Below are 27,386 nucleotides of genomic sequence, written 5' to 3' on the forward strand. Positions count from 1 at the left end.
TTCTGCAGCCTTATTCCAAAATGGATTAAATCCATTTTTTCCTCAAAATTCTACACACAACACCCCATAATGACAATGTGATAAAAGGTTTTTTGAAATTGTTGCAAATTACCAACAATGAAAAATCACATGTAAGTAAGTATTCACAGCCTTTGCTCAGTACTTTGTTGATGCACCTTTGACAGCAGTTACAGCCTCAAGTCGTTCTAAATATGACGCCAGAAGCTCGGCATACCTATCTTTGGCCAGTTTCACCCATTCCTCTTTGCAGTACCTCTCAAGCCCCGGAAGTCTACAGACAGTTCCTTTGTCTTCATGCTTGGTTTGTGCTTTGACATGCACTGTCCACTGTGGGACCTTATATAGACAGGTGTGTGCCTTTCCAAGTCATGTCCAATCAACTGAATTTACCACAGGTGGACTCCAATAAGCTGCTGAAACATCTCAAGGATGATCAGTGGAAACAAAATGCACCTGAGCTCAACTTTAAGCTTCACACTAAAGGCTGTGATTTCTCAGCTTTATTTTCAATAAATTTGCAACAATTTCAAAAAACCTTTTTTCACATTGTCATTATGGGGTGTTGTGTGTATAATTTTGAGGAAAAAAATGGATTTAATCCGTTTTGGAATAAGGCTGCAACATTAAAAAAAATGTGGAAAAAGTGAAGCTCTGTGAGTACTTTCTGGGTGCACTGTATCATTCCCTTGTCTGAAAAAAATCCAAAAATTCAGCAAAAAAATCCCCAAATTTATAAAAAAAAAATTGCAAAATCTTCAAAAAGAAAATTCCAAAAAAAATTCCTGAAAAGTTTCCCTCAAAAGTAAAAAAAAAAAAAATCCCCCAAATTTGGCAAGAAATAAATATTAAAAAAATACAAAATAAAAATTGTAAATATTTTCAAAAAATGAATAAAAATCTTCCAAAAAAATCTAAAAATATCTAAAATGATTACATATGTATCAGTAAAACTTCTATTTTCTTTAAGAACATTCGGAAAAAAATCAACCAAAATCCAGCGATTTCGCTGGATTTTTTTCTGAATGTTCTTAAACATTTTTTTGAACATTTTTCACCAAAAAATGTTCAAAAATTTCCCCAAAATGTTGAAAATGTGAACGTTTTCACTGAAAATATATATATACATTTTTTTAAATTTTACCCGCAGGACAACAGAAGGGTTAAAGAAAATATTAAAAGTTTTACTGATATATATTTAGTCACTTTAGATATTTTTAGGATTTTTTGGGAAGATTTTTACTCATTTTTGGAAAATATTTACAAGAATTTTCTTGCCAAATTTGGGGGAATTTTTAAAAAAAAAAAAAAATCGCACTTTTAATGGGAATTTTTAAACCTCCTGTATCCTGTGGGTCAAGTGAGTAAAGACTCCGATTAGTATTATTTCTGTATTATAATTTATAATATTTTCACTGGTTTTACTTTATTTTTGTTTAGTTGTCTGGTATACATTTGTTATGTTTTGCTTCTATCGTCTATAATTTTCTTCATCTATATGTACGTGTTGTTTTGAGATGTTTTTCTGTTGGAAATAAAACATAATTAAGTTGTGTGTATCTTGAGGAGAATGTTTGTAAAGCTGAAAACCCAATAAAATACATGAAACAAAAAGACAAAAAACAGAGAACCAGACAATTGATGCTCTTTCTAGTGGACTTTTATTAGATTTTTTTCCCAAAAGTAAATATGTACACGGTATTTACAGAACGGCAGTTGGTCAGATCAGATGAGGGACGAGGGGAGGAAGAGGAGGAGGAGGAAGATAAACCTTCAGCTTGGGTTGTTAGTGAGCTGCAACGTAAACTATGAAGCACTGCAGACCCAGAAGATCAATACTTACTAGTCAGAACACTCAACGGAAAACAGAAGAATGAGGAGAAGAGGAGGAGGAGATACTGTTAGAGGAGGAAGAGGAGGAGGACATCATGCAGGAGAACCAGAACAGAGAGAAGACGAATCCAAACGGAGTTAAAAGAAATGAGATGAAGACGAGGAGGAGGTTCTTCAGAGGAAGTTACAGACTGATGATGGAGGTTTTTACAACAAAATACACAAGAAACAGGAACTGAATGTGTTTCTGTTAGTGGTCCGGGTGGAACTTTAGCGGTAAATAAATAAAATAAAAAAAACAAAGAAAACAAATAAACAACAAAGCAAACACCCTGAAAAACCCGGGACGGTGGTGGCAGACCTAGCTAGATGTTGGTTCTGTAGGTCCGGACGCATCGGAAGCTGAAGGACTGAAAACCAACCAGTGGAGGAGAATCTAACGAAACAATAAAGTGTGAAACAACAAACTGAGGTCCTTCAACACGTTTAGATGCATCTGGACTCACAGAAGCAGGCAGGACACATTCAGTCTTCTATCTAGGACAGATTTTTGTGGCTCAGGAGAAGAACAGCCTCAGATCTTTATCTCGAGGCTCCGTGTTCCTCCTTCTTCCTCTTTGTCTCCGGGGCGTCTGGAGGAGGTTCGCCCGGTCGCTTTATCGTCCCTCCGAGCTGAAGATGTTTGGGGTGGAGGGGTGGAGTGGGGGAGGGAGCGGGATGGAGGGGGGAAGGAAGAGAGGGAGACAGGTTGAGATCATGACTCAGCAGAAATAAGCGGGATTCGCGACTCGGCGGTTTGTCGCGACGACCGAAACATTCGGTTTCCGGTCGAACCCCCAGCTAGGAGTCGCACTTACCCGACGAAAACTAATCGGAGAGAGACCACAGTGGGTACGATACGATATTTACAAAAATATACTTTGGATCATTAAATAACACTGAATTAGACCCTAAACGGCTCCTGAGCCGTTTTTTATCACCAATAATCTCACATTTATCACCAGTGTTCACGCTAAAAATCACTGCTAGCTTGGTAAAAATCAACGGCAGCTTCTAGGGGACAGATTTCATCAAGAATCCCTCTTTATTAAATGACTGATTTCATTTAAATACTGCTTTGAAGTTTTGGCGTTTCTAGGATTTAATCGGATAAAACCCTGATTGGAGCTTTGAGGAACACTAGTAAACACATAAAACACTCAAACAGGAAGCAGTGTGCTTGTCTCCGTCCTCCCAGAGTCTCTTTGTTTCTCTTACCAGCCTGCAGACACCAGAGCCTCATACAAACCACCTGATAACTCCTCCAGAACCAGGACAATCCTCCAGGTGAGGCGGAGCTTCAGGAGCTTCTACCTGATGATGATGAATCTTCCAGGAACTTTTCATCCTTTTATCTTGTAAAGTCTCTGCTCTTCTTCGTTGGATATTTCATGAACTTCCAGTCTCTCAGGAGGATGAAGCTTGCAGGATTCATACAAACCAGCTCTTCTCCTGTCTGATTCTCCTCACAGTCTCTAAGAGGAACACTTGATTGACGTGACTTCAGTGACTTGAGACTCGGAGAAGAAGCCGTTTCTTCTCTCCTGAGGGTCGGACTTGAGTCTTCGAGCTGCTGACTTGAGGAGGGAAAGAACATAACAGAACACTGTTAGCTTTAAATCTGATGGAGGTAAAGGAACAGGAAGCCCTGATCTGAGCCCTGCTGGCCGTTAAACTGCGTCATGTAACCCCCCCGTGGATGTCTGACTAGCGCTAGTGTGTGCTCTGTGTGAGGTGTGTCGTTGTGTGAGGATCTGGTCCTGGTCTACGGCCCTCAGGAGGCGGCTAAACAGGCTGAGCTGGTCTTGCAGTCTATCTTTGAGGGGTCGGAGGGGCTGAAGGTGACCCCGAGCCCCGTTAAAAAGGCCATGCAGGAGTCTGAGCAGGTGAAGCCCAGAGAGGACTGGACATACAGCACCGGCAGGTCAGGTCTGAACCTGTGGACAGAGCAGAGACAGGCGGGACCCGAGTCAGGTTTATGGTCTGGACGGTGCTCAGGGTGCAAAAACTCCAAATCTTACTAAGTTTGTTTGTCTTATTTTTAGTCAGAATGTCTCATCCCACTTGGTTTAAGATAAATTCACTTAACAAGAGACATTTCAGTAGATGGAGGGACTTGTTTTAACCCTCCTGTTGTCCTCATTTACAGGCACCAAAAAATATTGTTCTCTTATCTGAAAAACATCCAAAAATTCTGCAAAAAATTTCTCCAAATTTCTGAAAATTTGCAAAACTTTCAGGAAGAAAATTCCAATAATTCCTAAAAGTTTTTTTTTTTTTTTTAAATCCCCCAAATTTGGCAAGAAAATTATTGTAAATATTTTCAAAAAATGAGTAAAAATCTTCCAAAAAATCCTAAAAATATCTAAAGTGATTCCATATATATGAGTAAAACTTATATTTTCATTCAGAACATTCACATAAAAATCAACTAAAATCCAGTTGAGTTTTTTCTGAATGTTCTTAAAGAAACATTTTTGACATTTCCTCTTTTCCACCAAAAAATGTTCAAAGATTTCCCAAAATGTTGAAAATGTGGACATCAGCAGTTTCACTGTGAAAACATATATATTTTCAAAACATTTTCAAACTATAAAACGTGTCAATTTGACCCGCAGGACGACACGAGGGTTAAGACAATGCATCTTAAATATCTTGTTAAGTCAAACAATCTTGAAATTATCTTGTTTTGAGTTCAATTTTACAAGAAAACTCAAAACAAGTTTAATACATCTTAAATCAGGAGGTAATGTGAAAGCAAAAATCTATTTATGAATGAAAAACTGCGATTTTCCACACCTTAGCTTGACAGTCTTGGTAAAATAGAGCTTAAAATAAGTTTTCCCAGCTAATTTTAAGATCAATATTCTAAATATCATATCTTATTTCAAGAAATCTGACCAAGCCATTTTTCACTTGTTCTACTGGCAGATTTTTTCACTGATTTCAAGGTAAAAGTTCTTAGAAATAAATTTTTTTTTTCTTGTTTTGAGAGGGGCATTTTCTCCAGTGTGTGTTGGGAGCAGGACCTACGTTTTGACCATGGCCCGCAGCGCCGCCTTCCTCTCTCTCTCTACAAACTTGTCGATGAGGTATGAGGCCATGCGAGGGGCTTCCAGGTAGAGCTTGAAGAAGCGGTGGTAGTTTCCCAGCGCCCAGGCGGCTCGTAGCGCCAGAGCATGAGCCACGCACTCGTCTGCCCTGAGGCCCGGCGTCAGGTAGACCAGCTCAGTGGTCAGATCTGGAGGAAGAAGAAGAACCGACGTCAGAACATGGAGAGCAGGAGGTCTAACCAGTGGACCGGAGCAGTAAAATAAAACCATGATAACCATTAATAACCACAACTCCCAGTCGTGTGCACAGATAGACACCAGGGGGTGCTAGAGCACCTGCCCCTCGCCCTCAGTAAAAAGCAGGTGCCCTCCACATCTCAACTTTTTTTTTTTAATGTGAACATTAAACACACACACGACTGTGCCGTGCCGTGCCACGACTCACCCCATCTCGTAACGTGAACACGAGGAACGGACACGCATGTAGCAGCAGCTGTACAGCTCATATAGCCTGCAGCCACCAACCAGGTAACACTAAATAAATCCACTGTTCATCAGCCTCAGCTGCCCCACGGTGCATTGATTTGTCTCTGTTGTGAAGTAGTCTGTCTCATGCAGCGCTGAACAACCGACCTAAATTAGCCAACTGCCCGCCTGCTGAACAAGCTGGACTACCCATAATAATAATCAATTAATTGACATCACGTGACCACAATGACCTCACAGCCAATGTTATTTGGTGAACTGGTACAGCATATGATCACTGAACATTTAGTTTGTGTAGGTTTATTATTAGCCTACATCAGGTAGAGGCAACACTTGCTGTGACTTATCTGCTAAATGACAAACAGAAAAAGTAGCTTTTTGCCTTGTTGGAGCCTAATGTCAGGAATCAGTGTGGATATTGTCCATCTCTTTTAATTTACCAATTGCAGCATAGAGGCATGGAGAAAGGCATCCAGATGAACCACAGTAAGGTCATCAGAATTTTCAAAGACATGGCACCAAGGAGGATGCTCTGTTAAAGCAGGACAGATAATGCTCACACAACTCGCTCACTTTTCTAAAGGTCATTTGTTTCATTATGATGTCATAACTCCGCCAAGGAACGGCGGAGTTATGTGACGATCGGCGTACGTTTGTCTGTGAATCTGTCTGTCTGTCTGCAACATTACTCAAAAACAGACCAACAGATTTGGATGAAATTTCCAGGGAAGGTCAGAAATGACACAAGGACCAAGTGATTAGATTTAGGCAGTGATGCAGCTTATAGTCTGGATCACAGAGGATTTACTGGAGGATCAAAACCACTAGTCATTAAAGTTATTATCAAAAGTCAGACAAAAAAGACAAAAAACAACAAAAACAAGACAGATTACAGCTATGAGACATAAAATGGCAAAAACGAGACAAAACAACAAACACAAGACACAAAACGACAAAAACGAGACACAAAACGACAAAAACAAGACAAAACGACAAAAACGAGACACAAAATGACAAAAACAAGAGACAAAATGACAAAAACAAGACACAAAATGACAAAAAAAAGACAAAAAACAAAAACAAGACAAAATATTACAGATGAGACACAAAACGACAAAAACGAGACACAAAACGACAAAAACAAGACAAAACGACAAAAACGAGACACAAAATGACAAAAACGAGACACAAAACGATAAAAACAAGACACAAAATGAGACAAAGCAACAAAAATGAGAGGCAAAACGACAAAAATGACACAAAAAATTAAAATGAGACAATAACAAAAATGAGATAAAATGACAAAAACTGGACACAAAATGAGAAAACTAGACATAAAATGACAAAAACAAGACAAAATATTACAAAAATGAGACACAAAACAACAAAAGAACAATGAACAATCTAGTATTTTACTTTATGATCCAAACAACTTGTCATGGTCTAGAAATTATTTTAAATTTACAGTTTTACCAATTTACAGTTAATGTCTTCTCTGGTATTGTTACACTTTGAGGACCAGATTGGACCCTCTGGAGGACCACTTCTGGCCCGTGGGCCTCATGTTGGACACCATTTCTATAACAGAGACACTAACAGATGTGAGCTCACCTCCAGAGTTCTTAGTGAAGATGTAATACAGCAGTCGATACGCTGTGAACTCCCCAATGTTCTCTGAGGGGTTGTCCTTGTAGAGGGCCTTCAGCTGGGTCTGGCACTGGTTGAACTCCTCATGGTCCCCCTGACCACAGAAATACACCGTCATCAGTTCAACCCTCTGGACTCAGATCAGTTTATCATCGGTTCAACCCTCTGGACTCAGATCAGTTTGTCATCGGTTCAACCCTCTGGACTCAGATCAGTTTATCATCGGTTCAACCCTCTGGACTCAGATCAGTTTATCATCGGTTCAACCCTCTGGACTCAGATCAGTTTATCATCGGTTCAACCCTCTGGACTCAGATCAGTTTATCATCGGTTCAACCCTCTGGACTCAGATCAGTTTATCATCGGTTCAACCCTCTGGACTCAGATCAGTTTATCATCGGTTCAACCCTCTGGACCCAGATCAGTTTGTCATCGGTTCAACCCTCTGGACCCGGATCAGTTTGTCATCGGTTCAACCCTCTGGACTCGGATCAGTTTATCATCGGTTCAACCCTCTGGACTCGGATCAGTTTATCATCGGTTCAACCCTCTGGACTCGGATCAGTTTATCATCGGTTCAACCCTCTGGACTCGGATCAGTTTATCATCGGTTCAACCCTCTGGACTCAGATCAGTTTATCATCGGTTCAACCCTCTGGACCCGGATCAGTTTGTCATCGGTTCAACCCTCTGGACCCGGATCAGTTTATCATCGGTTCAACCCTCTGGACTCGGATCAGTTTATCATCGGTTCAACCCTCTGGACTCGGATCAGTTTATCATCGGTTCAACCCTCTGGACTCGGATCAGTTTATCATCGGTTCAACCCTCTGGACTCGGATCAGTTTGTCATCGGTTCAACCCTCTGGACTCGGATCAGTTTATCATCGGTTCAACCCTCTGGACTCGGATCAGTTTGTCATCGGTTCAACCCTCTGGACTCAGATCAGTTTATCATCAGTTCAGCCCTCTGGACTCAGATCAGTTTATCATCGGTTCAACCCTCTGGACTCAGATCAGTTTATCATCGGTTCAACCCTCTGGACTCAGATCAGTTTATCATCAGTTCAACCCTCTGGACCCAGATCAGTTCATAACTGGTTTTATTCACTGTGGTTCATTTTAAAGTCCTGCAGCTCTGAGGAACCAGAACTTCACAAAGAAGAACTCAGAGACGTCTTCTGGCAGAAAACCAAGTTTAATTTCTTTTAAAAATCTGGAATCAACATGTCCAACATTTCTCCCGAAGTCCGTTTGTGTCATTTTGTGTCTCAATTTTGTCACTTTCTGTCTCGATTTTGTCATTTTGTGTCTCGTTTTTGTGTCGTTTTCATCCAGAAGCTTTGATTTTTCCTCTCCTGATCATTTGTGGAAAACTTTTGTCATTTTGAATAGATTTTATGTCATTTTGGACAATTTTAAAATACTTTTGGGCAAATTTGAATCATTAAAATAACTTTGAACATGGACATTTTAATTTTTTCCCAGTTTTTGGTAATTTTTGACTCACTTTCCATAAGTTTGGGCAAGTTTATGCCATTTTGCACATATTGAGACATTTTAAATAATTTTTTCAATAGTTTTGAATGTGTTTTTGTCATTTTAGACAATATTTCAGTCATGGACATTTTCCTGTTTCCTCTACAGACCTTTTCTCTCTGCTCTGTTTATCATGGTCATTTCTGAAGATCTTTATGTGATTTCTGAACACGTTTTAGGTCATTTGGGGTCATTCTTCAATAATTTTTGGGCACATTTATGTCATTTTTGGAAAATTAAATCATTCTGGAAGCTTTTCTTTCCTTTTCAGTCAAGTTTGTGCTGCTTTGGACAAAAAAACAACACAAACTTGAAGCATTTTTAAAGATAATTTGCATCTCAAACCTGCCGGCAGGCTTTTAGGGTTCAGAAGGTGAAGGTAATTTGACATGAAGAAAAATACTCACCTTTTCCAGAGCAATGCGAGCGTGACACTCGTACACTTCCACCGTGAAGTCAGTACGAACTCCTTGGACCTGCGACAGATAAAAATCAAAACGAATCAGACTCAGGAAGAAAAAAAAAAAAACTCAAGACAGAAACTAGAAAAGCCCTCAGAGAGCTCAGGACTCCTCCAAGGATGCTCAGTCGTATCATTTCCGACAGATGAAATATTTACAAGATTTGTGGTCCTCAGCAGTGGATTTGTAGTAGGATCACAGTCAGGCAGCTCACGTAGTGTTTAAAAGAAAAAAAAGCATCTGTTAAGTATGTTGTTGCTTCCGGCACTCACACACCAATAACTGTATATGAGATGACAGCAGCAGGGTTTCCTTATCAGTGTATCATCATTCCAAAGCACAATCCTGATTAAAAGCAAGTCTGTAAGTTAGGGACGCACCAATCCTCATTTGTTTACTTCCGATCCGATGCCTGAATTTGAATATCTGCTGACACCGATACTTATTCCGATAGCAGAGCTCTGTTAGCTTTAATATTATGAGGCTGTAATAAACTCCTCTCTGCAGGTAAGTATGATAATGATGTGTTGATGATATAGAGCCAGTATACTTAGTTTATGCTGATCAGATGAAGCTTCATTAGAACTTATCTGGAGAGGGGTAGCGTTGGAGAAGTTCACCCTTTGTGTGTATATGGCTTGGATTTAATAGTCAATTTGAAACCCTTCAGCTGTATACCCACTAGATGCATTTTTCCCACATGTAAACGCTACATCTGAAATTCGCATGCATAGCGGGCCGTCACTAGCAGCCACAACATGGTCTTATGACAGCGCTTTCAGCTTGACGGTCCGGCAGATGAGTTGGATAAACACAGCGGCTCAGCCGCAAACTTTCTTTTATTTTGAAAACACTTCAGTGAAAAGCATTTCTGAGAGCATTTGAGGCAGAAATAATCTGTGCAGCAGCTGAATCTGTCCTCGTTTTAGTTCACCGACGGCTACTTTAGATGTGGCGGGGTAATTCAAAGTGTAAAAAGACAGTGACACAAACGGGACACAGAAGACTGTAACCCACCGTGAGGTCCTGTCGAATGGACTTCATCTGTTCACAGGCGTAGGCGTAGTCCTGGTGGGTTTGCCAGTGAGCTTTCACAGCCTGCAGAGACTTCCTCAGCACCTGGACCAACACGAGTTCACAAACAGAGTTAAGCCTCTGTGATGAGGACGACCAGCAAAGTACATTCAGTCCACAGATCTCCAACAGTGTGAAAAATACAAACTCAGACTCAAAGAAAATGATTAAAATGTTTCCTCCACAGATGATCTGGGACTGTGTTTGCATCCTGGATGTCCAACAGCATTTCCCTGTAAATAAACCAACAGAGATAAGGACTTACGTGGACGGGGCGCACTGTGGATGGGTCGGGTGCACAGGTGAGCCTCAGGTAGTGCTTGGTGATGTCCTGACAGGTTCCTACGATGGGGCAGTCCTCCCAGCTGAGGCCCTCCTGGGTCCCGTCTGGGAGGTCCAGGGCGTTGATGGACAGAACCAGAGGCTCTGAGCGAAGCTGCTTGTGGAAACGAGCCGCTCTGCTCTGCTTCTTCGCCTCCCGGTTCGGGTCGTGGAAATCCAAACCAGCGTTGCCTCCTTTCCTCTTCTTTCCAACAGCCGCGTTGGAATCGTCCATGTTCCTGGGAGGGGAAGTTAAAGATTATTCATCTTTATGGCAGAACAGTACAGAACAGAAAGGTGATGAAAGATACTAACATGTTTTTTACCCTCCTGTTGTCCTCATTTATGGGCACCAAAAAATATTGTTTCCTTGTCTGGAAAAAAACAAAAATTCTGCAAAAAAATTCCCCAAATTTGGCAAGAAAATTCTTGTAAATGTTTTCAAAATGAGTAAAAATCTTCCAAAAAATCCTGAAAATATCTAAAGTGATTCCATATATATCAGTAAAACTTCTAATATTTTTCTTTAAGAACATTCACATAAAAATCAACCAAAATCCAACGAATTTCGCTGGATTTTGGTTGATTTTTATGTGAATGTTATTGAAAAAAACATTTTTTTTTTTTTTTTTACATTTCTTTTTTTTCCCACCAAAAAACGTTCAAACGTTTCCCGAAAATGCTGAAAATGTGGAAGTTTTCACTGTGAAAATATGTTTTTTCCCATATTTTCACACTTTAAAACGGGTCAATTTGACCTGCAGGACGACACGAGGGTTAACTTACCGGCGTCCTCTGTTGGCTTTTCCTCCACGTCCCCGTCCTCTCTCTCCAGCTCCACGTCCTCTGTCTCTGTCATTTCCACGACCACGTCCTCCTTTCTGACTCCGTCTGGACAGCTGAGGTCGCAGGTCGCTGGAGATGCTGCTGTCTGACTGTGAGCCTGAATCACTGCAGCACAAACAGACATTTAGACAGAAAGAATGCAGGACGACCAGAGAAACCAAAGAAAACAAAGGTAAACAGTGTCCTACCTGCGTCTGTGTCTCTGGCTGCTGCGGTCTCTGTGTCGGCTGTGGGACGGCGACGGCGAGCGGGAGGAGGACCTGGACGAACTGGAAGACGGACTCCTCTGAGAGAAGATGTTCCTGTAGTGTCCCAGTCTGTGTCCCAGACCTCTGCCTCTGGAGGCTGCAGCCGCCGAGCTTCCACCTCGGCTAACGGAGCCGTCGGATGTCCTCTGGGCCGGAACGCTTTCCCAACGAGACTGTTTGACCTTCAGTCTGCAAACACAAACGAGACCCGAATGTTGAAAAAAGTCTGATGCATCAGTTGTGGTCGCTGCAGTTAAAACTGAATTCACAAATACAGGAAGTCCTCTGTTCACGATGTCCTCGACCTACGGCGTTTCGTCGTTACGTTTGAACTGGTTACGTGGAACTAGTTGACGAATATGTCGTCACGCGACGCTATAAGACGGTTTAGTTTACATTCTCTGGTTGTACGCCACCTTGGATTGTGCTACAAGGCACAAAACAACAAAAACAAGACACAAAACGACATTAACGAGACACAAAACAACAAAAACGAGACACAAAACAACAAAAAGGAGACAGAAAATGACAAAAACGAGTCACAAAACGGCAGTAACGAGACACAAAACGACAAAAACGAGACCGAAAATGACAAAAACGAGACACAAAACAACATTAACGAGACACATAACGACAAAAACGAGACAGAAAATGACAAAAACGAGACACAAAACAACATTGAGACACATAACGACAAAAACGAGACAGAAAATGACAAAAACAAGACACAAAACGACATTAATGAGACACAAAACGCCAAAAACGAGACGCAAAACAAAAATGAGACAAAAAACGACAAAAACAAAACAGAACCACCAGAAACGAGACACAAAACGCCAAAAACGAGACAAAATGCCAAAAACGAGACATAAAACGTCAAAAACGAGACACAAAACGACAAAAACAAGACACAAAGCGACAACAACAAGACAAAAAGACAAAAATGAGACGCGAAACCATAAAAACAAGACACAAAATGACAAAAACAAGACACAAAACGACAAAAACAAGACACAAAACAAAAATGAGACAAAAAACGACAAAAACAAAACAGAAACGCCAGAAACGGGACACAAAATGTCAAAAACGATACACAAAACGCCAAAAACGACACACAAAACGCCAAAAACGAGACCCAAATGTCAAAAACGAGACGCAAAATGTCAAAAAGGAGACAAAACGACAAAAACGATACACAAAACGACAAAAACGATACACAAAACGACAAAAACAAGACAGAAAATGACAAAAATGAGGCACAAAACGACAAAAATGAGACACTAACTTTTTGCCCTTCATTATGGCTCCCAGGCGTAAGTCAGACTTTTCTGATGCTTCGAAGAAAAGTAAAGCCGTCTCCATCCAACTAGTTAAACTCGTGTTTGCAAAATGAATCATGAGTCGTAGCAAACTTCACTTCTTTACTGTGGCTCAGAGTGAATACTGCAACAAACATAAATCGATGTAAATAAATCCTTTTAACTAAACCAATAAGTCCAAAAATGAAGTTAATTACTCAGGACGTTTACAAAGTAGAGAGCCGTGCATCCAGAAAAGCTAAACATCAAAATAGCGGGCAGGACGTGACAGCTGTCAACAGACAACTTCAAAATAAGGGCTAATTAGATGTAATTAAATGCTGGGAACAGGACGAAACACCGATGAACATCGGCATTATTAGATCAGGTTGTAAAAACAGTGGAACATGTTATGTTATCTTCTAGTAAAATGATTCAAACATGCATGAAAGTCGTTGGTATTCAGGGCTTTTATGAAGAACGGATCGATATCGTGATTCATGGAACGGCTTTGTTTACATTTTCTCCAGAGTTCAGACTTTTGATCTGTAGGAACGGAACTCTGATGTAAGTTGACGACCTCCTGTACTGCAAAAGCTCAAAATCTTACCGAGTCTGTTTGTCTTATTTTTAGTCAAAATGTCTCATCCCACTTGATTTAAGATAAATTCACTTAACAAGAGACATTTCAGCAGATGGAGGGACTTGTTTTAAGACAATGCATCTTAAATATCTTGTTAAGTCAAACAATCTGGAAATTATCTTGTTTTAAGTTGAATTTTACAAGACAACTCAAAACAAGTTTAACACTCGTGTCGTCCTGTGGGTCAAAATGGACCCATTTTAAAGTTTGAAAATGTGGGAAAAAAATATATTTTCACAGTGAAGCTTCTGATGTCCAGATTTTCAACATTTTTGGGAAATCTTTGAACACTTTTGGTAGAAAAAAAGAAATGTTAAAAATGTTTCTTCACCAAAAAAAAAAAAAAAAAATCAACCAAATTCCAGCATATTTCGCTGGATTTTGGTTGATTTTTATGTGAACGTTCTTAAGAAAATATTAGAAGTTTTACTGATATTTATGGAATCACTTTAGATATTTTTAGGATTTTTTGGAAGATTTTTACTCATGTTTTGAAAATATTTACAAGAATTTTCTTGCCAAATTTGGGGGATTTTTTAAAAAAATAAAATATTTAAGGAATTATTGGAGTTTTCTTCCTGAAGGTCTTACAAATTTTCAGAAATTTGGGGAATTTTTTGCTAATTTTTTGGATTTTTTTCAGACAAGGAAACAATATTTTTTGGTGTCCGTAAATGAAGACAGCAGGAGAGTTGATACGTCTCAAATTAGGAGGTTACATGAAAGCAAAAAATCTATTTTTGAGTGAAAAACTGCTATTTTTTTTTTTTTTTTTTTTAAGCATGTCTGGCTTATGTTAAGACACCTAAGCTTGACAATCCTGGTAAAATAGAGCTTAAAATAAGTTTTCATAGCTAATTTTAAGATCTCAATATTCTAAACATCATATCTTATTTCAAGAAATCTTACCAAGCCATTTTTCACTTGTTCTATTGGCAGATTTTTTCACTTATTTCAAGGTAAAAGTTTTTTGAAATAAGTTTTTTTTCTTGTTTTGAAAGGGGCATTTTTTTCCCCAGTGTGTGTACACATCAAACACAGCTTGGCTGCTGAACTCACTCTGGCAGCGGCTCTCGAGTCCAGTCAATGGTGTAAGCAGAGCCGTCCTTCAACCGGTCCTGCAGAACCTCCTTCAGCACCTTCTCCGTTCGGTCCTTGTCCTCCTCTGTCTCGCAGGCGGTGAAGCAGCGCTGCACGTACTCCTTCATGGCTTGAGGCCAGTCCTGGGGTCTGAACGGAAAGCTTTAAAGTCAGCATATGATCCACGGATAATCACTGAACTACTGGAGGCTGCTTCTCACCGTGTCTGAGCTCCTCCAGGGGCAGCGTTGTTGGTCGCTGCAGTAGAAGACATCTGATTCTGGTCGCCCTGAGGGAACGCCTGATTGGTCATCGGGGAACACTGGACCTGATAAGGCCTCTTGGGAATGTTGAACTTCACAGAAGCCGTCCCAGGAGCCTCTGTCAGAGCAGACGTGTGAAACAGAATTATTACCTGACACCTCCTGAAGTCCTACAGCCCAGATTCCTGCTTCCTGTCTGCAGTGTGACTCTGAAACACACAACTGATCTGGGCTTAATGATTCGAGGAAAACGACTAATTGTGGGTTTTCGGACAACTCTTGTGATACATTTTTTAAATGATGTGCTCAGATGGTATTTTAGGAGACACTGATCTACTCAAAGCTAACTGTTGAATGCTGTCTTTTTTTGTCTGATTTTTGTTGTTTTGTCTCTCATATTTGTAATATTTTATCTCGTTTGTCATTTTGTCTCATTTTTGTCATTTTGTTTCTCATTTTTGCAATATTTTGTCTAGTTTTTGTCATTTTGTGTCCCATTTTTTGTCATTTTGTGTCTAGTTTTTGTAATATTGTGCCTTGTTTTTGTAAATTTGAGTTTAGTTTTTGTCATTTTGTGTCTCTTTTTGTTTTATTTCTTGTTTTTGTCTTTTATGTCGTTTTTGTCATTTTGTGTTTCAGTTTGATATTCAGTGTGTAGCATATTTAAAACATAATGAGATATGCAGCCATTTTTGCACTGCTGCATGCGCACTTTTACTTTATATTGATGTTGTTTACGGTGTACTAATACTTCATCCTTCTTCGTATTATTTTTATTATACATACATTTATTCTGTAAAAATTGCTGCTGCTGTAATTGTAAACTTCCCCTGGCATGAGGAACAATGAAGGTTTATCTTATTTTATCTTATACCATCTAAACGCATGAATCTGAACAAGCACCGATCATAGTTCACATTAAATAATTCTAGTGTTTAATGGGTTTTAGTGGAAGGTTTTATGAATTTTTATTTTTTTTATGAATGTTTTTATATTGATGGTCTTACATGTTTTTTTTGTTTGTTTTTATGTTGTTTATTTTATTTATTATGCACTTTAAGGACTGCACTTTAAATTTTGTTGTTCTCATACCAACAATAAAGACATTCTGATTCTAACATCACAGTTTAAATCCTGGATCTGACGTGCTGCAAACGGCACGCTCATGTTTTCAGCTTTGTGTTTCCCTAAACTTTCAAACTAAAACTAATAGTTTGAATGAGGCGGATGTAAACGTTTCACTCTGCTGGTGAAATGGACACAGAGAAGCAGAAATGATGTCACTCAGACCTAAACCGTGACGTCTCCTGCAGAGAGAAGAGTAAGTATCTTACGTTTCATGCGGTGCCAGAGCTGTTGTCCTTGTTTCTGGTTCTTGTTCTTGTTGGCGTCTCCTCGGTCCAGTCCAGGTCCGTACTGACCAGGCTGCTGCTGGGAGTTGTTCTGGGGGGGCTGGTAGGAGTTCTGGGCCTGGAAGCCCTGGCTGTAGCTGGGCCTTCCCTGGGAATGATTGTAGACCTGCATCTGGCCGGGGTCGCCGGGGGGGTACGGCATGGTGCTGTTGGTACTGTAAGCATTCTGTGACGGAGGCAGGGGGTACTGGGAGTTGGGTGGAGGAGGGATGGGTGGAGGAGGAGGGGGTTTCTCTGAGGTGGTGGGGCTCTGGGGGGGCTGGGGGGCGGCTGGGGGAGGAGGCTGAGGCTGGGAGGGGTAGCTGGGAGACTGGTCTTCAGTTCCAGGCACCGGGGGAGGCTGTGGGAAGAAAGCAAAACTTGTTTTAGCCGTGAAGCAAAAATGAAACTCAGTGCAAATAAAGGAGCCACAGTTCAGCTGGAGAATGAAACTGATTTAAACCAAACACCAGTTTAACCAAATGTTCTGTAACGGATCACACCCACTGATTCGGGAAAAACAAGACTCCTCATCAGTCACAACCAGTGATGGGAAAAACAGCGTTAAAATAAATGCTGTTACTAACGGCGTTTATTTTTTTACAGTAACAGGTAATCTAACCCATTACTATTTCCATTGTTACGACGCCGTTACTGACAATTAAATGGGACGCGTTATAAACTAAAGCTACTCATTGGAGCTCTTGTTATCAGACTTGGCTCTCAGTTACAGGAGCTGCAAAGCTGTTTAGTTTTTATTTTTTGGTGAGGTAGGAGGAGGGACGAGACAACCACATAATTGATGATGATTGGCTAAGATAGAGTGAGCTTTCATGGTCAGCCAATCAGAGGTAGTGTTCAGTTTACACACAAACCAAACACCCAAACTAGCAGGGGGAAGCTGCAGCAGCGGCGAGTCTGGAGGGAAAGTTGGCATTTTCAAAGTGGAAGTACAGACTCTACTTTATCCTCCTTGAGGTAAAAGGGAAGAACGGTCATGTGAAGTTCAATTCAATTTTATTTATATAGCGCCAATTACAAGTCCAACTGTCTCAAGATGCTTTACAGAACCCATATGCCTGAGTGTGTTCCTTATGTCCTGGAGCGAAGTGTTTGTCCACGTCTGTTGTAAGCAACTGTAATCTAATGGAGTGTCTCTCAACGGCTCACGCTTCTATAAAACTAGTGGCCAAAAACACCATTGTTGACCCTGTTGATGATGATAGCAGGACAGGTGTGGCTAACCTGAGCTCCTCTAACAAAGAAGGACACGGAGCCACGCCGTCCAAGCAGCTAAAGCTGGATTTTTTTGCACCAGCTTCACAAAAACTTGTGACACAGACTGAACTGAATGCAATGAAAGGCAGGTATGTTGTTGAGAACATGCTTCCGTTATCACCAGTTGATTCCTTCAGAGCCGTCATTGGCAAAATACCAGAGAGAGCAGGTGCCGGTCAGCCATGCAGAAAGATGTTTTATAAATACATAGATGCTGAGTACCTATAATGAATGCTGAGCTCAAAAGGTGATTTGAAGAACTAGAATATCTAACTTTATGCAACTGGCTGTGAAACCTGCTTAGAAAAAATCCGAATTCTTAGACCTATTTAAACTTAACAAAAAAAAAAGAAAGAAAAAAAGTAATGCAGTAGTTACATTGCCTGTGAAGTTACTTTTATAGTGGAGTAACTCAGTTACTAACTCAGTTACTTTTTCGAGCAGTAACTAGTAACTACAACTGATTACTTTTTAAAAGTAACGTGCCCAACACTGGTCACAACAACAGGGTTATAGTGTCTATGAACAGCTCAACATGTTAAATATTCTGCTGTATGAAGGATGACCTTACTACACACCTGTCCGTTAGAGGCTGGAGTTCCTGGATATGGACCTGGAGGGACACCGTACTGATTCGGTGGATACGCGCCTCCATACTGGAAAATAAAACAAAGCCCTGTTGTTATTTTTGATTCACAATTTGTACCCAAATGTAACTGAAGAACAGGAGGGAACCGATTATTAGATCAGATATTCACATTTCTCTGAATACTGGTATTGTTTGCCTTTTTATTTTCTTCTAACACTGATCCAGAATGTGTTACTTTGGCTTCAGTCTGGAGGGAACACTGTGTGGTCTCAGCAGTTCCACCCACAGCATTACACGTTTAACAATAATTAACACTGAGAAAGAGATGCGATAAAGTTCTCATTTGAATAAACTGATGTAAAACAGAAAAAAACACAGGTAGGCGTTTGTGCCAGTCTAAATTTTGTGACCAAGATTTTAAAATTTATGGCAAAAGTTCCAAAAATCGGTTACACATCTGAAAAAAACAAAACAATCGACCTTTCCTGTGCAGCCTTCTGTAAATTACTCAGATGGTATTTTAGGAGACAGTGATGTACTCAAAGCTAACGGTGTTGAATGGTACGTGTTTTTTTTTTTTTGTCTGACTTCTGTCTCATGTTTTTTGTGTTTCTTTGTTGTCTCGCTTGTGTTTTTTGTCTTATTTTTGTCATTTTGTGTTTCGCTTTATTGTTTCGTTTCTCCTTTTTGTCATTTTGTGTCTCATCTGTCATTTTGTTTCTCTTATCTGTAATAATTTGTCTTGTTTTTGTTTTCTATTGTCGGACTTTTGTCGTTTTCTTATTTTTGTCATTTTGTGTCTTGTCATTTTGTGTTTAGTTTTTTTCATTTTGTGTCTAATTTTTAGGGTCCGAGCACCAACAGTGCGAAGACCCTATTGGAATGCAAGGAATTCTTCTTCTTCTTCTTCTTCTTATTATTATTATTCATTCTTTTACCGTCTTTTGAATTGCCTTTTTGGCGGCCTTATCATACCCCAAAATGCATGAAACTTGGCATGCTCATCAGGACTGGCGAAAAATTTGATATTTTAGGGGAGTTGCGCATGTGTGTGGCAAAATGGCTCCATAGCGCCCCCTGGAAAATTGAAAATTTGGTCATTAGGCCAACTTGCATGACGTTTCATCTACAGCTACAAAATTTTGTCTGCATATTCAGCACATCAGGAAACCCAAAAAAGTCAATCACGGCCATACTGTAAATCCAACAGGAAGTCAGCCATCTTGAATTAGCTGTAAATTTTTTGAGATTAATAACTCAGCGGGGGTAAGTCCGAGAGACGCCAAATTTGCCCAACCTGATAAAAACTTATCAAAATGCTCAGCAAAAGTCAAAGGGCGTGGCCAAGGCGACCCCCAAAAATATTGATCCTTCGCCATGAAACAGGAAGTGGTGTCTAACTCAGCTGTACATGCTCCAATCTGCCTGAAATTTTACATGTGATCAGTGTCCAGCCCTGATAACTTCCATGTGGTTATATACATTCACAGTCATAGCGCCACCTTGTGGTATCAGGAAATTGACATTTTTTACATTTTGAGGTACTATTCTTAGCAGGTTGAACAGATTCACCTCAAATTTGGTGACATAACTCTGAACACGTTGATGATGATTCCCAGAGAAGATGGTGACTCGTCATCAAGGGGCGTGTCTGTGGCGGCGCGGCGAATTTCGATTTCTCGCCATGAAAATTGAATTATTTATATCTCAGCTGGAAATGGTCCAATCTGGACCAAACTTGATATGGTGGACACCAGTCCGGGTCTGAACACATCCACGTTCATAAATTTAGAAATACACATAGCGCCACCTATTGGCAACAGGAAGTAATTGTCATTACATTTGCACCTACCATTGCCAGAAACTTTGTCATATCATCTTGAAAATTGGTCAGCTCATTGGTCATGCCTAGATGATGCCACAGTGTGATGATTTTGACAATTCATAAAACACTGTTGCCGTGGCAACGCATCGTTGCCATAATAAACAAAGTACTTTTTGACAGGTTAAAAATGCTCAAATGCTTGCCAAAATCACCACACATATCTGGACCGGCAACCCATTTCATATTTTAGGGAAACTGCACATGTGTGTGGCAAAATGGCTCCATAGCGCCACCTGGAAAATTTCAAACAGTTACTACGGCCAGTACGTGTCACCTAGAATTATGAAACTTAGTAGGCATATATAACTCGTCAAGACGCACAAAAATGTAATTGACACCCATGGCCAAAACCCAACAGGAAGTCGGCCATTTTGAATTATATGTCATATGTTTTGATGATTTTGGGTCATTTTTAGACATTTTCAAAAGCTATAAACTCAAACAGGGTATAACCAAGAGAGCTGAAATTTGGCCAGGATGTACTCCAGGCATGGGTGATCAAAAGTTATCAAAATGCTCGCCAAAAGTCTGAGGGCGGGGCCATGGCGGCCTCCTGAATTCCAATGCTTCGCCATGAAACATCAACTGCTGTCTAATTATCCTCTACATGCTCCAATCTGTCTCAAACTTAACAAGTGTGATCAGAGTCCAGCCTTGAAGACATCCATAGACAAATATACATTCAGAGTTATAGCGCCACCTGTTGGATGGAAGGAAATGCTCTATAACTAGCCTGTACATGGTCCGATCTGCCTGAAATTTTGTATGTGTGATCAGAGTCCGACCCTGATCACATCCATAGGCCAAAATACACTCTCGGTCGCAGCGCCACCTGGTGGATGGACAGGAAAAGCTCTATAACTAGCCTGAACATGCTCCAATCTGCCTGAAATTTTACACGTGTGATCAGAGTCCAGCCCTCATCGCATCCATAGGCCGACATGCACTGTCGGTCGCAGCGCCACCTGGTGGAGATGCGTGGATTCGCTGACCAACAAGGATGCGAGGACCCGTCCAATGCTGCTTGCAGCTTTAATTGTAATATTTTGTCTCATTTTTGTCATTTTGTCCGTTTTTTGTCAGTGTCTCAATTTTGTCATTTTGTGTCTCGTTTTTGTCATTTTGTGTCTCATTTTTGAAATATTTTGTCTCATTTTTATCATTTTGTTTCTCTTATCTGTAATATTCTGTCTTGTTTTTGTTGCTTTTTGTCTGACTTGTTGATTTCTTTCTTATTTTTGTCATTTTGTTTTTAGTTTATCATTTTGTTTCTCTTATCTGTAACAATCTGTGTTGTTTTTGTTTTTTTGTCTGACTTTTGTCGTTTTGTGTCTCATTTTTGTGATATTTTGTCTTGTTTTTGTTGTTTTAAAGTAAAATCCTCTATGGTTCAGTTCCAGATGACTAAATGTTGTGTTCCTTTGTCGACACTGTGATCTGGAAGTTGTAATGAAGCTGAATGTTGCTGAAACTGAATTTATTTTTCTTAATAAATTTCAGATTGTTCATGATGTTTTGTAAAAAGATGGTTCATTAAATGTGAACATTTTTGGAATGTACTTTTCTGAACTAGAACAAAGGAAACATTAGGAGGTGTGGTTATTTATAGGTTGCTGTGCTGTTATTTTACTGGCATTTCTACCACTAACGTCACATATTGATCAGTTCCTCTCAGTACTTACTGGACCCATGGGGTAGTAGTAGTTATAGGGGTACGTGTATCCAGGATAGTGCTGCTGAGTTTGCTGGTACCACGGGTAGTACTGCTGCTGTGGTTGCTGCATGGCTGCAGAGTCAGATACCGCTGGCTGAAACTGGCCGGCCTGAAAACACACAAATAGTTTATGTTACAATCCACGTTAAAGCAAAGTCATCTACAGGGACACAAATATCAATACAGCAAGGATACACAACAGAACACATTAATAAATAAGCAGCCCCTGCATGAATTCACAATGTTCCGATCATACCAATTCATGCAAATTCAGCCAATCTCTGAATTCTGCTCGACCTCGCAATTTTGTCCAATCACTGCAACTTTTCCACAATTTTGGCCCGCCTCCCATCTTTTGTCATTTTGTTTCTAGCTTTGTCGTTTTCTATCTAGTTTTTGTTGCTCTCTGTCATATTTTGTCATTTTGTGCCTTTTTTTGTTGCTCTGTCTTGTTTTTGTCGTTTTGTGTCTCGTTTGACGTTTTCTGTTTTGTTTTTGACGTTTTCTATCTAGTTGTTGTTGCTTTCTGTCTCGTTTTTGTTGTTTTGCGTCTTATTTTTGTCGTTTTGTCCCATTCTGTCTTGTTTTTGTCGCTTCCTGTCTTGTTTTTGTCACTTCCTGTCTTGTTTTTGTCCCATTCTGTCTTGGTTTTGTTGCGTCCTGTCTTGTTTTTGTCGCTTTCTGTCTTGTTTTTGTCGTTTTGTCCCATTCTGTCTTGTTTCTGTCCCTTCCTGTCTTGTTTTTGTCATTTTGTGTCTTGTTTTTGTCATTTTGTGTCTTGTTTTTGTTGCTTTGTCGTTTGTTGTTTTGTGTCATGTTTTTGTCATTTTGAGTCACGTTTTTGTCATTTTCAGTCACGTTTTTGTCACTTTGTCTTGTTTTTGTCATTTTGTGTCTAGATTACATGATTGTGATTCTACTACAGTGTTTCCTCTAAGATTTTTTCCTGCAGCGGCGGCAGTGTCCTGTGAGTACTCGACACAGTGCAGGACTGCTGTGAAGGTGGAGACATGCGGCGGTGGTGTATTCGAGACCATTAAAAAAAAAAAAAAGAATTTAAAGGAGTGGCGCTGGGATTTTAGCAGAGGCAGGCCGCCACTGCAGAATGAATGTAGAGGAAACCCTGTACTACAAATCCACCGCTGAGGACTTCAGAAATGATCCACGGAGCAACTGATTAAATTGTGGGGGTGTTTCTGAGTCCCATCAATTCCTGCCGCCCGCTACATATTTAGGTCATGTGATCCAGTATCCGCATATAATGCACACATGCATAACACACGCCTGAGCTCAGAGCCAGGTCAGGTAATTAACAGTCTTGGCGGAGTACTGCTCTCTGAATACTTTTTTTGTTAACTGACGTGACGAGCCGTGAGTGTGTGTGTGTGTGTGTGTGTGTGTGTGTGTGTGTGTGTGTGTGTGTGTGTGTGTGTGTGAACACGTGTGCCAGGATCTGACATTAACTTTTTAAGCCACTGACAGATATGTCCAAATATGATTCATTCAGTAGAAAATTTTCATTTTGTGCCTTAGATCTACCATCCTCTTCATGTTAAACCAGTATCTGGCTGCTGCTAATTTCCCACCGTTGTATTCGAGCTTTTGTGTAAATGGATTGGAGCGTCTTAAAGAATTAATTTAGGAAGAAATATTGTCAATTAAAATGTTGAAACATGTTCTAAAAGCTGGAAAAAATGCAACTTTTTAGCAACTGTCACTGTCTCCCGCAATTTCATCGAACAAACACGCTTAAAACATCGCAAATTTCATCGCAATTTTTTTAGAGAAGATGCCGCGAATTCAGGCATTTTTAGGACGCAACAATCCAGAAAATAGTCCACAAAATCCTGCAGGGACTGAATAAGAATAAATAAGAAATACTGTATACTGACTTTTAATACAATAAGTATAGCTTTTAAAATTAGAAGTGTTTTGTTTATAGTATTGTAGAGCAAGTTTTTTTTAGAGTATATACAAACCTTTGAGGTTAATCTGGTTACCAACCTGCCTATTTTGTCTTTCTTTTTTCTGTTGTTGTATATAAGCTGCTGAATACTTGAATTTCCCTCAGGATTAATATCTGTAAGACGTAAAACAAACCAACATATGGCTGCATACTGAACAAATCCCATTCCTGGTCAATTCCCAAAATAAACATTGGTTCGTATTTTTAGATCTCGAATTGCGAGATGAAATTCAACGCTGGATGTTAACAGAGACAAACACAAACCTCTGCTGTGGTCCGGTTGGCTTGTGTGGTCTTAGCAGAGGTCTGACTCTTGTTAATAGATGCTAAAGCTTGTCTTGCTTTCTCCCATTCCGGGTTTTCATGAACCTGGTTGTCTCCAGCGGAAACGTAGGACCTGCGGACGACACGAGAACATTCGTTAAGTTAGTGGGCTTTTTCATCAACAGCACAAACTTACTGAGTAAAGCAAAGTTAATAATCTAACAATAATTGCTTGATTATGACAAAAACAAGACACAAAATAACAAAAACAAGTCAGAGTGACAAAAACTTGACATAAAACAACAAAAACTAGACACGAAACGACAAAAACAAGACACAAAATGACAAAAAAGACACAAATTGACAAAAACAAAATGGAAAGCAACAAAAACTTGACATTAAAGGACAAAAATGAGACACAACAAAAATAAGACACAAAATGACAAAAACTAGACAAAATTTACTGTTTCAGCACTTGCACAATATTCACACTGCAGAATGTGAAATGTGATGTGTCCTTTTCCAAGAGCAGTCTGATATTTACTCTGACTTTAGGTTTCTTGAACACACGTTTTTAATTCTAAAAGAGTTTGTTAACATGCAGAGCACACTTTTGAATAAGAAGAATAAGAATACGAGGAACTGGAGAGAAACACTGAGAGGAAGATTTGGTTGCAAAAACAAGTCCGTTGTTTTGATGACACTCCTGTTACACGGTGGATGGTGGCTGCCAAAAACAGGCCCTGTGTCTTACAATCCTTGCAACACAACTAATTAGTTTAAATCCTTTAAATCAACAGGACAAAGCTCTGTTTGACGAGCACAAAGACACATCTGAATGTCATTCAAAGCTAAAACAGAAACTATTTCGGATGCCTTTACCAGAGTTACACCGTTTGAGAAAGGCTCACAATGTCCCCGTTCAGCTCTGTTGATTTTTATACTAGTACACTTTCTTTCCGAACTCACCACAATCACTCTACACTGATTGTTTCTGTACAAACACTGAACATCAGGCAGAAAATACCTGTATTTTCCAGAACTACCATGCAAACAAAATGTAGCATTGTCAGTTATTTCTTCCAGAATAGTGTATTCATAGTTAAGGCTGACGTTATGTTAATAGTATCAGAATCAGCCTCATAAAATAAACTGTAGTGTGAACGTGAAGTTAATATAGTTCAAAGAATATTAAGAAGCTAACGGGTTCTCTTCCTGCTAATCGAAACAACGGCCTGTACGAGGCTAACGTTAGCATGCTAACACTTGTCAACAACCTAAACAGATCTAATATCGCTAACGCTAACTGAAGATGACGTTATAACTAACCACAACTGACATTAAGCAGGCTAATAATGTAGTGTTCGATAGAATTGTATCGCCCGGCTGGTTCAAAAGTGAGACCTACCAGTTAGTTGTCGGGGCTGCTTGTGTCGTGTTGGCCGCCATTTCGCTCCAGATTTCAGTTAGCGTCAGGAAGCTAACGCTAAGCTAGCGGGGCTAGCCGGCTAACCTCGTTAGCTCTCCAACAAACCGGGCAGGAAACAGTGAGCCGACCGCGAACACCGCTACCTAAACACAATAAATCACACTTTAATACACTTCAAATCAACGCTGTAAATTAAAAACACCGTCTAAACTCGCATATTCGTCGGTTCTTCTTCCTCTCCGATGGTCAGCTTCACTCCGACCGAACTGTGGAGACACAAAATGGCTGCCCGGTGATACCAGCCAAGTCAGTGACGTCACGGTCCGCCCCTTCTGGGTGTTTCTGCCCGGAAGTGGGTCTGACAGGAAGAGAAAACATCCATCCATCCATCCATTATCTATACACCGCTTAATCCTCATTAGGGTCGCGGGGGGGGCTGGAGCCTATCCCAGCTGACTCGGGCGAAGGCAGGGGACACCCTGGACAGATCGCCAGTCTGTCGCAGGGCCACATACAGAGACAAACAATCACTCTCACATTCACACCTACGGGCAATTTAGAATAATCAATTAACCTCAGCATATTTTTGGACTGTGGGAGGAAGCCAGAGTACCCGGAGAAAACCCACGCATGCACAGGGAGAACATGCAAACTCCATGCAGAAAGATCCCGGGAAAGCCGGGACGCGAACCAGGGACCTTCTTGCTGCAAGGCGAAAGTGCTAACCACTACACCACTGTGCAGCCGGAAGAGAAAACACTGGAAGGTAAATAAAATAATAACCATCTTTAAACACATTTAATTAGCTTCATTTTTAAAAATAAAATAAAATAAAATAAAATAAAATAAAATAAAATAAAATAAAATAAAATAAAATAAAATAAAATAAAATAAAATAAAATAAAAATAAGACACAAAACAACAAAAACAAGACAACATGACAAATCCCAGACACAAAAGACAAAAACAAGGAACACAAAACAACAAAAATGAGATACAAAACAACCAAAACAAGACACAAAACAACAAAAACAGGACACAAAACAACAAAAACGAGACACAAAACAAGACAAATGAGACAGAAAACAACAAAATAAGACACAAAACAACAAAAACAAGAGACACAAAACGACAAAAACAAGACACAAAATGACAAAAGCAAGACACAAAATGACAAAAATGAGAAATACAATGACAAAAACAAGACACAAAACAACAAAAATGAGACACATCGACAAAAACAACACACGAACAAAAATGAGACTGAAAATTAAGACAGAAAACAACAGAAACAAGGCACAAATTCACAATGACTAATTTTAATTGCATTTAATTAGATTTAAAAAATAGATATTTGCTGTGATTTGAAACAAATCTTATGCATGTCATATTTTTAACAATTTTTGTTTGTTTGTTTGTTTACATGTGGTAATTTGCAGTTTTCTCCATTCTTCTTGGGCGGGGCAGAATTGTGACGCCTGTGAGACCAAACGCAGGGCAGCAGCACTGAAACTCTGGACTTTTCTCAGTGGAAGTGAAAAGTTTTTCTACACAAATTTCATACTGTCGCTGTCAGCTGTAGAAACACCAACACTGAGCTGTTCTGTCAACACAATCACACTCATTCATTCAACTTTTATTTAAACACACAGAGGTCTGGAGGCCTCATTTACAGAGATATTATTTAAAATGTAAAAACATTTAAAACTACAACAGCTGGAAGGAAATAAATGAAAACCTCTTTGGTTTGGTTTAGAATAGCTGCATCCTTTCAGAGATTTAACCACATGTGGAAGTCCCTCTGCAGAACATTTCCATCCTGAGAGAGTTTTATTTAAACGTTCAGGAGGAGCAATAAAATAAACCATTACTACACTATTATTACTAGCACTGCAGCATTTTTTTCAGAAGTTTTTCAACAAAAAAATAAAAATAAATCTTGTTGGAAAGTGTTTAAAAAGTGTTTGTGTCTTGTTTTTGTCATTTTCTGTCTAGTTTTTATCTGTGTTTAGTTTTTGTTG

General features: G+C 39.8%; 1 protein-coding gene across 2 annotated transcripts; it reads right to left on the reverse strand.

Moving 5' to 3' along the window:
* Positions 1-1,660: 1,660 nt before the first annotated feature.
* leng8 (leukocyte receptor cluster (LRC) member 8) lies at positions 1,661-25,653 on the reverse strand. Of its 2 annotated transcripts, XM_023271101.3 has the most exons (15): positions 25,345-25,653; positions 23,937-24,069; positions 21,675-21,815; positions 18,097-18,174; positions 16,184-16,601; positions 14,808-14,967; positions 14,566-14,736; positions 11,506-11,754; positions 11,258-11,422; positions 10,416-10,710; positions 10,094-10,195; positions 9,023-9,091; positions 7,041-7,170; positions 4,924-5,131; positions 1,661-3,827 (listed from the first exon to the last, which is right to left on the reverse strand). In XM_023271101.3, the coding sequence occupies exons 1-15, from the start codon at positions 25,383-25,385 to the stop codon at positions 3,665-3,667; spliced, it is 2,523 nt and encodes an 840-aa protein (XP_023126869.1). In that variant the 5' UTR covers positions 25,386-25,653; the 3' UTR covers positions 1,661-3,664. The 2 variants fall into 2 exon arrangements, with proteins under 2 accessions (XP_023126869.1, XP_035804485.1); XM_035948592.2 differs by lacking the exons at positions 1,661-3,827; positions 7,041-7,170 and having other exon boundaries at positions 4,991-5,131.
* Positions 25,654-27,386: the final 1,733 nt, after the last annotated feature.

This window comes from Amphiprion ocellaris, chromosome 9 (genome assembly GCF_022539595.1).
Source record: "Amphiprion ocellaris isolate individual 3 ecotype Okinawa chromosome 9, ASM2253959v1, whole genome shotgun sequence".
Classification (NCBI taxonomy): Eukaryota; Metazoa; Chordata; class Actinopteri; family Pomacentridae; genus Amphiprion; species Amphiprion ocellaris.

What these genes read in the sequence shown, in the direction of transcription:
- leng8 (XM_023271101.3), bottom strand. Translation starts at nt 25,385, where the DNA reads ATGGCGGCCAACACGACACAAGCAGCCCCGACAACTAACTG. An exon ending in CCAACCGGACCACAGCAGAG is followed by an intron (nt 21,816 to 23,936) that starts GTTTGTGTTTGT and finishes GTGTGTTTTCAG; the next exon opens with GCCGGCCAGTTTCAGCCAGC. An exon ending in CTCGCATTGCTCTGGAAAAG is followed by an intron (nt 7,171 to 9,022) that starts GTGAGTATTTTT and finishes TTCTGTGGTCAG; the next exon opens with GGGGACCATGAGGAGTTCAA.